Source organism: Alosa sapidissima, chromosome 24 (assembly GCF_018492685.1).
Source record: "Alosa sapidissima isolate fAloSap1 chromosome 24, fAloSap1.pri, whole genome shotgun sequence".
Classification (NCBI taxonomy): domain Eukaryota; kingdom Metazoa; phylum Chordata; class Actinopteri; order Clupeiformes; family Clupeidae; genus Alosa; species Alosa sapidissima.
The window spans coordinates 8,514,585-8,529,584 of record NC_055980.1 but is presented as its reverse complement, the minus strand read 5'-3'; the positions used below and the strand labels follow the sequence as shown (position 1 = coordinate 8,529,584).

At 44.4% G+C, this 15,000-nt stretch overlaps 1 protein-coding gene across 1 annotated transcript in view; it reads left to right on the top strand.

Annotated features, from left to right (window-relative positions):
• Positions 1-15,000, top strand: part of tbkbp1 (TBK1 binding protein 1) — a 66,569-nt gene that overhangs the window by 24,480 nt on the left and 27,089 nt on the right. Inside the window, exons 2-5 of the mRNA XM_042083685.1 lie at positions 1,579-1,831; positions 4,169-4,294; positions 6,820-6,924; positions 14,456-14,603. Of these exons, the coding sequence (XP_041939619.1) occupies positions 1,579-1,831; positions 4,169-4,294; positions 6,820-6,924; positions 14,456-14,603 (632 nt within the window). The remainder of the gene's footprint in view (positions 1-1,578; positions 1,832-4,168; positions 4,295-6,819; positions 6,925-14,455; positions 14,604-15,000) is intronic.

The following is a 15,000-nucleotide window of genomic DNA, read 5'->3' as shown; positions in this document are numbered from 1 at the left end:
TTTTAGACCAAAACTTGCACAGTTCCACTTTAAATTGATATTTTCACAGGGACTTCTCAATCTCTCAATCTCAAGTAGCTAAAAATGATAAGACTTGAATATAAAGATTGGTTTCCAAAAGATGATACATTTTTGTTTGATTCTGTCAGCAATTCAAATGTTCTGATGCGAAAACGACACTTGCACAATTTTCCACTTGGAGAGAGAAAAGACTGTGTCTAACATGCAGGCGCCAGGAAGAGGCAGTCGCCTTTTGTTTGGACTGAAACATCCCTCTAGGATTACGCCTGCTTACGACGAGATCAATGGATCGGTCGCTTTTGTCTGAGCGCTGTTGTGACATCTGTGGGTGATTTGTTGGGCTGGGAGACGACAGCGGGCGGTGTGGCGAATGTGGGCCGGTGGTGTCAGCTGGCTTGAGTCATCAACCAGGGAACGGCTCGGCCAACTGGCTGGCATCATGGGGGCACAGAGAGGGCACAGAGGGCATGACTCAGGAGAGAGAGAGAGAGAGAGAGAAAGAGAGAGAGAGAGAGAGAGAAAAGACTGGCCATTCATCAGCATCAGATATGCCTGTAGCCTATGCACACAACACACAAAGCAAGACAACACACACACACACACACACACACACACACACACACACTTTGACTCCTCCATGAACCACAGCTGAGCAGCTGAGACAAAGATTGACAAAAAGAAAGACAAGGCGGTGGGCAGAGAAAGAGAGAGAGAGAGAGAGAGAGAGAGAGATGAAAGATTCAGAGATGACCCATTCTAAACAAAACCAAATGGCCATTCTATCAGTGTTGAAACAGTGTGGCCTCCATCAGAAAAACTCAAACTCATTACTCTCTTTCCCTGTCTCTGAATATTTTACACCTGCCTCCTATGGAGCAGTCAGCCATGGTCTCTGTAGGGTCTCTCCAACTTCATGATGCAACAACAGGCAGGCAGTTAAGGAGGCCTTTGGCAGGAGGGAGCGGGAGGCGAAATTCAGATGAACCTAACATGAGGACATGAGCCATTTTGTAGCAGTTTTGCCACAACTCAGCAGCACGGAGGATAACAGAGTGGACACTGACAGGCAAATTGGACAAGCATCAAAACAATTACCCGTGGGGCTGTGGCGAAGGAGAGAGCGAAAGAGAAAATGAAAAAAGATACGAAACTCTTGACCATATCGGCCGACCCTTGGAAAATGCTTACACCATATCAAAATAAACAGAGCGGAGCCCAAAAAGATGCTGAACTTACATAATAGATCCTCTCACTTCTCTCTCTCTCTCTTTCTCTCTGTCTTGCTCTCTTTCTCTCCCTCACACTCCCTCCCTCTCTCTTTCTGCCTGCCAGCTCCTTCTCCATGGCATTCTCTATTCCTGACTCTGTGTTTCCCTTCCAACTTGCTCAACATCAATCGTTGCCTATCCCTAATCTCCCTCTCTCTCTCTCTCTCTTTCTCTCTCTTTCTCTCTCTTTCTCCTTGCCAACTCTTTGTTTATCAGTCTCTCCCTCTTATCGGTCTTACCTTACCTTATCTCTTTCTCTTTCTCTGTGTCCTTTTCTCTCCGGCTGCAGGTTGAGGCTCTGTGAGATGGAGTCTCTGTTCGGTGGGGAGCTAGGCCTGCTGGGCGGAGGTGAGGGTGGGGGCCTGAAGGAAGATGGCGGCTGTGGCGGCGTGGGCTGGCGGGGCTCACCCTCCCCCGAGGACATGTACTCGGCCTCCAACTTCGCCCTCATCACCGCCTACCAGGAGATCAAGAGCCGCCTGGCAGGCCTGGAGCGCGAGAACAGCAGCATCAAGCGCAAGCTCAAGATCTACGAGATAAAGGTGCGTGCGCTGATGACGGGCAACGATGGCTGGCACAGGAAATTACATGGGGCGAGACGATTCTGGGGGCCAATGATGGATGACGGTCAAAGAATTTCTTGTTTGTTTGTTGTGTTTGTTTGTTCAGAGTCCTTGGTGTAAACAGGAGGAGTGACTTCTTAATTAAGAAGGGGTGGTGTGCACCAGGTTTAAACAATTCAGGTGATTTTGGAGTCATATTGGGCTCCGATCAAACAGCATTTTTGTTTTTAAATGTCAGGTTGCTCATTAGCGTAATCAAACAGACTGAATCCGTTGATCAGTGTGGTTCATACTCAAGTAGGTGTTTGGCAGAATACGCCAATTAAGAATGTAAATGAAATGCCAGATACAATCTTAGTAGTCACAGCCAGATTATAAAATCCTGCCCTCCAGTGAGGTTACACTTGATTGCATGAAATTTGCACATGAGAGGCCGATTTCAGTGTTCACAAGAGAAGGCCAAACCAAATTCTCTTAATTCCTGAGTTATAATTCCCTTAGTTCCCGAGTCCTATTGAAATGAGAGAAAAGATTTTACCTCTGCTGGCTCTGCAAGACTGTGTCTCAGTTCAGCTGTCAATGGCAAGACAGAAAAGAATAGGATGACTGTGCGAGGCTGTATTCTCATTCTCGATTTCACAGTTGATTTCTCCCCTCTGTGAGCTAGCACACGTGTAGACAGACAGGTCGGAGTCTAGCTTCTTCTGTCACACATTAGTCAGTGAGGTTCCCTCCTGACCTTTCTACAGTTCAGTGGAATGTGAAATAATAACTCCTGTGCCATACGTCCATCCCTAAAGCATTTCCTCCCTGAAGCGATTCAGCCGACACTGTCACCCTACCTGTTGGCTAAGTAGCCATGCTATGCTAAATCTGTAGAGGTCTCTGCAGCTGGTGGAGCCAGTGAGGTGAAATCTCTTTTGGGAGTAAAAACAGATGGGCCTCGCTGGCAGTGAAGGTCAAAACGGCTGTTCTGAATCCTCCCTGAGGGGGCAGATCAGCAGGTTAGCCCGGCAGGTTAGCGGCGGACGTCATCGCAGGCCACATCGGGACCCTCTTAGGCCGCTTTTCGGCGTCCACATTTTTTCTTTCTCCTCCCCTGAGGCTGAAGCGAATTATGCTTGCTAACCGCTCCTGTCCACCACCACCACCACCCCCCTATAAACACACACATACACACACACACACACACACACACACACACACACACACACACACACACATACACACACACACACACACACATGCATACACACACACTTCACCCCCCATTAGTTGAACATCTGTTAGCTGGGGAGGCAGGAGCAGCTGCTAGCCTCTGGGGATTCTCCTCTACACAGCTGAGCAGCTACCACAGAGTACACAGGTCAGAGATGGAGAGAGGGAAGAAGGGAAGAGGTGATGAGAGGAAAGAGGAGAGAAGAGGCAAGAGGAGGGCAGCGAAGATCACAGAGACTTTCATGTGACATATGCTAGCTAACATTCGAAACACCCTTTGCTTAGCAACAATACCCTTCCTTGCTAAAAAAACAAAAAAAAAACAGTAGCTTGGCTTAAAACCTCCAAAGCTAACATTAGCCTAGCGCTAACAACTCAGCGTAGGCGTTTCAGGAACACAAATAGACAACTGTAGGAAAATCCACCAAGGAGTAGGCTGTGTGCTGACTCTTAGATTTTTGTGTGTAATTAGCAGCACTGTGGATGGGAGAACTGGCGGAGGCGTGGAACAGGACAGGGACGGAAGACGGCTCTCATATCACATGGGGGGTGGGGGTGGGGGGTTTGTCTGGAGATCTATACACGTGTGCTTCTAAAAATGGCTGGGGCAGCATTTAGGGGAAGGAGGGGGAGTGTTTTCCCAAATGGAAAAGCATTGTTTAGTCGCTGACTCCGCCAGTGTATGACTGAGAGTCTAGATGCACACAACTGGCAACACACTCTGTCTGATCCCTAAAGTTCTCGGCAGACATAAATATTGAAACGCCCTTTTGTTTCGTGTAACAGGGTGAAGGCATATGTTCCCATTAAAATTGGTCTACAAATAGACCCTTCCTCACAACAGTTTCTTCCCTGGTGCTAGTTTAAATAACATCTGTTGAAAATGCATGGGCTCTTTTGAAACAGATTGCTATATTTGGAAATGAAATTGGTTCAGGATGAAAGTGATTAACATTATGAATATGTTGAGTGAATTTATTTGTAAATTATTATTTGTTATTATTTGTTTGCATGCTTTTACATTTTGTGTGTGTGTGTGCGTGTGTGTGTGTGTGTGTGTGGAGAGAAAATTTGAATAATGATGCTTTCCCTCCTTAGTTCCCCATGATCAGTGAGTTCGGGGAGGACCGTAACTCCTACTGCTCCTTTGAGCCCAAAGAGACCGCCCTGCTGCAGTCAGAGAACGGCAACCTGCAGCAGAGAGTCAACATGCTCACACACGAGGTGGGAGCACACACACACACACACACACACACACACCCACACACACACACACACACACACACCCACACCCACACACACACACACATGCACGCACGCACACACACACACAGACAAACACACACACAATCACATATTGCAGTATACATCACACAGGACACATGATATAAACACACACAATGCAGTGACCATGACGCAAAGCTATGCCCACACAAGGGCACATGAGACCATACATATCCACCTACCCATTCTCTCTCTCTCTCTCTCTCTCTCTCTCACACACACACACACACACACACACACACACACACACACACCTGTTTTTTAAACAGAGGCAAGAAGACTCAGTGCGCACACTCAATATCATGTGGGAGAAAATGGAGAGACACTAGAAAATGTACTGAGGGACCAGGGGAAAAAGGAACAAAGCTTTACAGTTTTGCTGATAAGATCTTAAAGAACAGTCATATGCACTTTTAGTCTGAGCTCTCAGCCAAGTACATAAACCCTAATCCCCCCCAAAAGGCATCAGTGGCTTCATTGCTCTGCTTTATTGGTTGGCATCAGGGACGGAGGCTTGGTTGTTTAAGAGCGCTACGGTAGTAACAAGCTCCTCGGCACATCGCCGTCCCTCGTCACGGCGATGTGAGCGCGCGTGAAAGGAGGAAAAAAATCTCATTAATTACTGATGATCTCGCTCCGTTGCCATAGCCACGCCGAGCCTGCCTCTGCTCTGTCCTGGATCGCTCGGTACTCTCTTTGTCATCTGTCTATGACACGCATGTGTTTCTTTCTCTCTCTCTCTCTCTCTCTCTCTCTCTCTCTCTCTCTCTCTCTCCCTCTCTCTCTCTTATTCTTTCTCTTTACCTCTGTCACCCTTTCTCTCTTCCTCCCACTTTCCCCCCCTCTCTCTTTTGCTCTGTCTGTCTTACACCCACACCTCACAAGCTGATGTGAGCCTGGATCTCCAACTCAATCCTTCTCTCGCTAGGTATCTCTCTCAGTCCGCCTGTCTTGTTTTCTCTTCTTTTCTTCAGCGCTTCGTCCTTAATTTCTGTTAATGTTTTGTGTGCCACCCTCCCCTTTCAGGCACAGTGTACCCAGGGCCATCCATTAGTGTTGCACCGCATATCCGACTGGGGCCGACTGCAAAATCACATTTATCCCATGAGGTCTGGGGGAGATGGAGGTCTGGGGGGAGATGGAGGGGGTGGGGGGCGGGAGGCGGGGGGAGTGGTGAGGTGGGGGTGTGGGGGGAATAGGTGCAAGCTGGGATAATTGCAGCGGATGTGTCTGAATTAAAATGCATTGAAGTGTGCGTTGAGGAGGTGGATTGGGTGGGAGGAAGGGGGGGGGGGGGGTGCATTAATACTTTGGTCTCGGGCTTGAAACATTTATGAAACGTTTGATTAAACCTTCCATCGGCGGCTGAGGTGGAAAGACCTGAACGAGTCGGCGGTGCTTCCTTTTTTCCCGGCATGTTCTAAAAATGGCACAACCACCGTGTTCCTCTACTTTTGCGTGATGACACAGGAAGGGGGAGAGCAAACAGCCGAGTGTGAACTATAGATGGAGAGAACAAGGGGAGAGACAGCACAGCTCCACTGTGATTTAACTCCCACCTGAGAACAAGAGACTGGGAGAAGAAAGCTCAACTCTTGATCAGTCTTGAGTCTGCAGGTCACATAAGGCACCATGACTTGGGGGTGGGGGGTTGGGTGATGGGGACAGACTGGGGGAGTGTTTTACACTGTGGCTACATGGATTATGAAGCCACAAATATGCTTCCATGAAAGTATTCTTTGTTTTTCTCTTTAAAGCAGTACTAAAAAATATTTGCTCTCAGGGTCCCCCTACAGTTGAGAAGCACAATAATAAACAAACTAAATATGCGTATTTTGCAAGAAAGTATGAACATAACTCTAATACAATATAGAGGGAATGCACCAACATCAGTCTGTAGAAGGTGATCTCCTAATTCCTGTAGCATAGCAGCTCTTTTCCATTTCGATTTCGGAGGGGGGTGGGGGGGGAGCAGTGTTCTTAGTGTTCGAACACCAGTGTTCGAACACCAAACTTTTTTTTTTTTACAAGCGATAAGACCTGCACAGAGTGAGGCAGAAGTGCCGTTCACCCTATTAAGAGTTTATGTGCCATCGGAATGTTTTTGAAAACGTTATTTTAAGAGGGAAAAAACTCTTTCGGGGTCCTTTAACACCACACAGCCTACTTTTGTATGTTGTCTTTTAATTGCCTCTGTCTGTGTTGCATGAGGTGTTATTTTCGCATGGTGGTCTTCAGAAAATCTTTGGTGGGAAGTTGTGAGGAGTAGTTGCAGAAAATACATTATATGGAAAGCTAATGTGAAGGGGTGTCGAAAAATAGTGTAAATTCTGTAGTTCTGTTTCCCACTAATGATATGTAGTTTCTAATGACTAATGTCCACTCTTGGCCATATGTACTGGACCTCTAAAGTGGCTGTGAAGTGGTCATCTGTTGAGAAGCACGTTCTGCTCTCCTTGTTGTAGCTCCAGAAGAGTAAGGAGCGCGAGGAGCAGCTGGAGGATGTCATCCAGGCGTACGAGAAGATCCACATGGAGAAGACCAACCTCCAGAGAGACCTGGACAAGATGGTGAGACACCAGAGCTTCCTCCATCCTCATTATCAACTTCTGTTATCTCTCTGCAACCATGGGAAAGGTGTTTGGAGACATGATTTGTGAGAGGACTGGCCTGCTGTTAAGTACTGTTGTCAACAATATGTTAATGCTATTGTAACATACTGGCTCGAAGTATGTAGGGGTATTCAGGGGAGAGACCAACGCAGTGTTGAAATAATAATAAATGAATTTATTAAAGAAAGTTAAACATAACTAATATTTCAGAATAACGATAAGGATGAGGTGCAAGTCAGTGTAGTGTTAGTTACGCAAAAGTGAAGTGTAAGTCAGTACAGAGAAGAAGGTAACGCAACAAAATGAATGCCAAGCCGGGAGGAGGAGAATCGCCTCTGGAGTGCAGACTGAGCCGATCTTAAATATCACTCCCAATCAGGCACACCTGGGCACACAGGGGAAACAAGCACCCAGGCACATCAGTGCCAATGGGCGGAGTTAGGACACAGTGGCCTGGGCCGTAACACTGCTTTAAAGAAGCCCTATGCAACAATTTAAGCAAAAATGACCTTAATTATGCAGGTTGAGAGTGTTCTGATGGTTTTACAACACTTTTTGGGTTGTTTGGTGGGTGCTTCGTCTCCCCCTAGTGCTTCTCCGCGGAAAAAACGAATATGCAACTTTCTGGTCGCGGTCCGAATATATCCGGATGTAACTCAGCGGAAGTATCCATTCTTTCCTCGAAAATGTAGTCAGATTGTAGTTTCTAAGAAGACAGCAAAACGGACTCCGACTTGCTGTTGAAATTGTAAGTAGTCTACCCTTGGGTGAACTTCATTTTTGTAATGTGGTTTGATAGTCTCTTGAACAATGTGTTTTCTCGACTGTTTTATTGTGAGCCCTGTATGTGTTTAGCTTGGTTTTTTTGATGGCTAGCTCGCTAGCTAGTGGGGGTTTAGCATAGCAGTCTTGCTACCGAAGCTGCAGGGGGAGCTATGTCGTGAAAAATGCGAGCCCAAATCAGGCGAAAACCCAGAAACAGCGAAGGAATAACCAGACCTGCATAGGGCTTCTTTAAAAGTTATTTCTATCGGTCTAAAATGTGTCTCTGTCTAAATTCTACAAAATATGCACATTTCCACATTAGGATGGAAAAAACTCAGGAGAGGTTTGTGGAGGTTAAGTAAAAGTGCGACAAGACGGTGAAAAGAGAAAGATTTGGAGATGCTTTAGAACAGTGTGTGAAAGGGAAAAGGGTTCACTGCTATGACCCACTACAGCTGCCAGGCACAAACACAGTGACTCATCTGTTGGTGTCTTCTTGACTTGATAACATTTATTATTTAGAAACGTATTCACTATTGTGTACCCACCACGGTAACACCAACAAGTTATTTGTCAGCCTCTCTCTCTATCTCTGTCCCTCTCTCTCTCTCTCTCACTCCATCTCTGATTCTCTTTCTCTCTCTTTCCTCTGGTGTGTCAGTTTGGACTGGCTGATAGGCATCATGATGCAACATGTGGTATCTCCCTTTCTGTGAGTGAGATAACGCACAGTTAAAATTAAAAGCCCGTCTGGAGTTTGGATATACTGATAAACATGATGAAATATTTCAGACAGGATGCAGAGACAATAGACCTGAAATTAACCTTTTTATCTCCCTCTCTTTCTCTTTATCTGGCTTTCTTTCTCTTTATCTGCCTCTGTCTATCTCTCTTCCTTTCTCTCTTTTGGTTCCTCTGCCCTCTCTCCCCCACCCCATCTCTCTCTCTCTCTCTCTCTCTCTCCCTCTGTCGGAGTGCATGCTGGGAGTGAGTGGAAGGAGCGTCTGTGAGCGTGAGTTGTGCCCGCTGTGGCCTGAAAGTGCATTCTCTATTTTCTAACTTTCTTTCTATCTTTTTTGTGTATTAATTAATTGTTGGTAAGAATAGATCCTCCTAGTCTTGTGCTTCTGTTATTCGTGGGTCGCCAGTGACCAGTGTTTAAACTGGGAGGCATGGCGGCTCCAGGTTTCAAAATGTTTGATACGCTCACTCGTCGCCACGCAATTAAAGTGTTATCGTCTTTAAGCGTAGACGAGTGTAGTATTGCGGTAGGCAACATTGTTGGACACGATGATGTGGTTGCAGCCTCAAGAATGAACAATGCCATTGTTTTATTTCTGAGCTCTGTAGCTAAGGCAAATGAGGTAGTAGAGAAGGGGTTGTCTGTAAACGGCTTGTTTACCCCTGTCCTTCCTCTCTCTACACCTGCTAGAAAGGTGACAATATCTAATGTACCACCTTTTATAACTGATGACATGTTGAAAAGAGAATTGTGTCGATATGGAAAACTGGTATCGCCAATTAAGAAAATGCTGATTGGGACCAAATCTGAGCTCGTCAAACATGTTGTGTCATTCAGGCGCTATGTTTACGTGATCTTAAACAATCACAATATGGATTTAAATCTTTCGCTAAAGTTCAAAGTTGATGAGTTTGATTATACCGTGTTTGTGTCAACCGATTCAATGCGTTGTTTTGGTTGTGGAAAGGCAGGACACACTGTTCGAGCTTGTCCCGTAAAGGGAACAAGTAAACCTAATGAGAGTACCAAAGCAAATTGCGACAGTCGCGCCGAGCCTAGTGCAGAAGCGCAAACCGCCGCTGCTGCGGGAGAAGGTCCGGTTGGACTGACTCCGTCAGCAGAGGTAGGAGAGAAGCATGATGGTGCACAGGCCGAGGGCGAAATGCCAAGTGCTTCTAATGAATCATCGGAAAATCTGAACAACGAAGATTTTTTTAAAACTCACAACGACTCTAGAACAGAAGCACAAGCCTCCACTGCTGAGGGAGCGGGTCCAGTTGGGCCGGCTCCGCTAGCAGTGGTAGGAGAACAAAATCATGATGAGGCAGAAGGTCAGGATAACTCTGACAATGAACCCCATGTAAACAACGAAACCACTTATATTGAAAGCGAAGAGGTTAATATAGGCCTACAAGTAAATCATGGCGTGAGCCTTGATGAGGATCTTTTTGTGTCAAATGTTGATCAAAATGTGTTTAAGAAACCCAATAAAAGAAAAAAGAGCCTTAAGACAAAGCCTGCAAAAAAATCAGGACACGGGCCCGTAGACACTGATGTGGATGAGCCTGAATATGAGAGCGACTGCTCAGATTCGGGCGCTTCCATCTGCTCACAAGGAAGTGCGCCTTCTTTTGTGCCGATTCAATGGTCTATAGGTTACGGTGTGAGTGAAATTAAGCTATTTCTCAAGATCACCAAAAACGTGAAGAATGTTCAAGTTGCCGATTATTTTCCTGATCTTGAGAAATTTACTAAAGGCACGAGGTGCTTTGTACGTAAATGAACGTAAATTTACTCAAAAAGAAGTGTACCGACTTAAAAAGTTTCTGACAAAGGTCAATCCTATACTGACGAATAATGATGATGATATGGCCTCATAGACGAATGCGTTTTATTGAGCGCTTTTCCTTTTTTGTAACGTGCCTTTTCTTTTATTTCCTCATGAATACAATAAATATAGCTACTCTTAATTTAAATGGAGCAAGGGGGAGACAAAAGAGGGCAGGACTTTTTGAATTGGTGAAACAGAGACGGATAGATGTTTTGCTCGCACAAGAAACACATAGTGACGAATTTAATGCAACTGAGAGGGAAAAAGAGTGGGATGGGCTTGCCATATTAAGTCATAATACCACCCTTAGTGGTGGTGTGGCCATTTTGTTCTCCCATAGTTTTATCCCACATTCTTATACAGTGGAAGAGGTCTTAAAAGGTAGAATTTTAAAAGTGAGAGCAATTTTTGAGAATTCTGTCTTTATTTTCATCTGTGTATATGCTCCAACGTCAACATTAGATAGGATGTGTTTTTTGGATGCACTTGATACAACTTTGGAGAAGTGCTGCAGTGAAGAATATTTATTTTTGGGTGGTGATTTTAATTGTACAGAGAAAGACATAGACAGGAATTACCTTGAACCTCACATGCCTTCACGCAGAAAATTAGTGCAACTTATTGAAGCGCAGGAGTTAAGTGATGTGTGGAGAAATTTGCATAGAAATGTGTCACAGTATACATGGACTCACATATATGCTAACTCTGTATCTCTTGCGAGACTGGATCGACTGTATGCTTTTAAACACCACTTAAATATTTTCAGGAATTGTTGTATTGTTCCAGTTAGTTTTTCAGACCACAGTTTAGTAACATGTTCCATCTTTATTAATTCTATTAGGTCTAAAAGTGCTTACTGGCACTTTAACACTTCTTTGCTGAGTGATAATCATTTTAAGAATGTGTTCAGGTTTTTTTGGGTTTCTTTCAGAGCTGAAAAGAGTACTTTTGAATCATTACAAAGTTGGTGGGAGTATGGGAAGATACAAATAAAACAACTATGTCAGCAATACACTTACAATGTCACTAAAGATACAGTCCAGGATATGAAAACTTTGGAAAATGACATTTTACATTTTCAGAATTTGGCACAGTCTTCTAATAACCAAGACCTATTGGATAAACTCTTTGAACAGAAAACTAAATTGTCTGACCTGCTAGGGCTGAAAACACAAGGGGCTTTGATCCGATCACGTTACCAAAGTGTGAATGAGATGGATGCACCCTCTAAGTATTTTTTTAATCTTGAGAAAAAGAATGGACAAAAATGTATGATTCACAATTTAAAATCTGAAACTGGTGCTTTGCTGTCAGATCCAGTTGATATTCGCAAGAGGGCCTTCAGCTTTTATGCCAAACTCTATACTAGTGAGTATAGAGAGGACATAGTTGCTGAACAGAGTTTTCTTGAGGGACTTCCTCAAGTATCAGATGGTTCTAATGAGATGCTCTGTGGGGTGATAACCCTGGAAGAAGTGCAAAAGGCGCTCCAAAGCATAGAGACTGGGAAAGCGCCTGGATTGGATGGACTCCCAATGGACTTTTATAAGTCATTTTGGACTGATTTGAAGGAGGATTTGCTTGAGGTGCTTAATGACAGCTTAGCCGGAGGGCTGATGCCAGTGAGCTGCCGAAGAGCTGTCCTTACCCTTCTGCCTAAAAAGGGAGATCTTAGTGACATAAAGTCGTGGCGTCCAGTCTCTTTGCTTGCCTCGGAGTATAAGCTTCTGTCTAAAGTACTGGCCACCCGGTTGGGTAAGGTCATGGAAGAAGTTATTCACCCTGATCAGTCCTATTGTGTTCCTGGCAGGTCAATATTTGATAATATATCATTGATTCGAGACATTTTAGATGCATCCAAGGTCTTTGGTCTAAACACAGCTTTTATCTCTATTGACCAAGAGAAAGCTTTTGATAGAGTGGAGCATTCCTATCTTTGGAAGACTCTGAATGCATTTGGTTTTAGCTCAAATTTTATAGATAAAATAAAAGTACTGTATAAAGACATTGAAAGTATGCTCAAAATTAACGGTGGCTTATGCTCTCCCTTTAAGGTGTTAAGAGGGGTGAGACAAGGATGTTCTTTGTCAGGTTAGGAATACTTTAAAAGGGATATCCATTCCAAATTCCAATGATACCTTTTGCCTTTCAGCTTATGCTGATGATGTGATCTTGATGTTCAGTGGCCAGTGTGATGTTGATACTTTGGTTGAAGTGTCTAAGGTTTTTGAAACTGTCTCTTCAGCCAGAATTAACTGGTCAAAGAGTGATGCCTTTTATGTTGGGAAATGGGAGGAGGGATTACCAAGTTTGCCAGGTGGTTTAACATGGAAAAAGGATGGTCTTAAATATCTAGGGATTTTTCTTGGAGATGACTGTTATGTGCAAAAGAACTGGGAGGGGATTGTTGACAAAGTAAAAGGGCGGTTGGATAAATGGAGGTGGCTTAAACCCCAAATGTCATACAGAGGGCGCACACTAGTGATTAATAATTTGGTGGCCTCTTTTTTATGGCATAGATTAGCGTGTGTTGACCCACCTATACATTTACTTGCAAAAGTTCAATCATTGCTATTAGATTTTTTCTGGGATAAACTGCATTGGGTTCCACAAGGTCTTCTTTATCTGCCAAGAGAAGAAGGAGGACAAGGCCTAGTTCATGTACAAAGTAGAACGGCAGCCTTTCGCATGCAATTTCTTCAAAAACTACTAACTGACCAAAGAGACTTGAGATGGAAACCTGTGGCTATTGCGATTTTAAGAACTATTGGAGAATTGGACATGGATAAATCTCTGTTCTTCATGGATCCCAAGAGATTGAATACCTCACAACTGCCAATTTTCTATAAAAATCTGTTCAAAGTGTGGGGTTTATTTAAGGTGCAGAAAGTTGTAAGAACAACCTCTGTGTTTTGGCTTTTAAAAGAACCTCTGGTTTATGGAACACGGGTAGACCTAACATGTAACAGTACTGCAATGTCTGAAGTTCTCTTAAAGTCTCGCCTATTCACTTTTGGGCAATTACTTGATGTAGCTGGCGTTGATTTTAAAAAATGTGAAAATGTAGCAAGTGTTTTAAATATTAGGTCAAAGCGTGTTGTCTCTCAGTTGTTGCAGAGATGCTGTTCTTCACTTACAGCAGAGGAGAAGATGTTGTTAAAGGGCTACTTTGAAGGAAAAATTTGGGCAAATGAAAGTGACCCTTTTCCTAATCTCATGCTAACTCCAGAGTTTGGTGAGAATACTGGTCATTTCTTAGATGACATTGAACCTCTGTCTTTCTATGGGAATTGTGGTAGAGTGTTTTACAATGTTTTTGTTAAAATTTTTCATCAGAAAGGTTTAAAACAGAAGGTTGACACTCCTTGGCGCGCTGTACAAGCGTGCGGAGAGCACTGTACAAGCCACCGTTAGCTAAACGAATTGGGGACCTGCAATGGCGAATTATACATGGAATTATAGCTGTGAATGCATTTATTTTTGTTTTAAATCGTGAGACGAGTCAAAATTGTCCATTTTGTTTTGAGCGAGAAACTGTGTTTCATGCTTTTATGCATTGTTCAAGATTGGCGGAATTGTTTAATGCATTGGAGAGTTTTTTTTGGTTTCAATGAGACATTTTCAGATAAGATTTTCATTTTTGGTTTTCGTTATGTTAAAAAATGCAGAACTGTTTGCCAGTTGCTGAACTTCATTCTAGGTCAGGCTAAGATGGCCATCTATTTGAGCAGAAAGAACAAAGTTGAAAATGGGCAAAATCAGGATGTTGTAATGGTTTTTGCAGCTCTGATTAAATCTAGACTGCAAATAGACTTTCACTTTTACAAAGCAACTGAAAATGTAACAATGTTTGAAAGTATTTGGTGTGTAAATGGAGTCTTATGCTCAGTTGTAAATGATGAACTTAACTTTTCACACTTGTAGTGCGTTTTTAATCTAGTGTGATTTATTCACACTCATGACACATTGTTTTTATGTTGAACTTTTGTAATAAACGTTTTTTGAAAATTCAAAAAAAATTCTCTCTCTCTCTCTCTCTCTCTCTCTCTCTCTCTCTCTCTTTCTCTATTTCCTCTTCTCTCTGTCTCTGTCCTCTCCCCTCCCTCTCCCTCTCTCTCTCTCTCTCTCTCTCTCTCTTATCTGCATGGCAGACGTCTCTGGTGGAGAAGCACGTGGAGCGGATCCACAGTCTGGAGGTGGCCCTGCGTCAGCGCGAGAACTCCCTGCACAAGCTCAACTCCCAGCTGCACAGTAAGGACATGCAGTACCTGCAGCTGCACGCCAGCCCGGACACACACAGTGAGTCCAGCCGCTCCACTCTGCCCCTCTCCGCCCCAGCGTCCTCCAGTGTCCTGCCAGTGCCAGACACCCCACCCCACGTCACCCCACGTCACCCTTGTTGCCCCCCTTCCTCCTCCACAACCACTGTCTTAACCCCATCGGGTGCCGATCTGTGGGTAATCCAGTCGTATCTGCACCCCTACCCAACCACCCACCCGCACATTCACTACTGCATACCCCCCTACCATACCCACTCACAACTGCCACTGCACTGCCTCCTACCCCCGCACCCGACACCACCCCACTCCACCCCACACAGTCACCAGGGGAAGAAGAAGAGAGAGGGATACAGTAGCATATGCTGAAAGAGTGTAGGATGGCGTGAGAGAGGCATAAGAGAATGAGAGGATGGGAG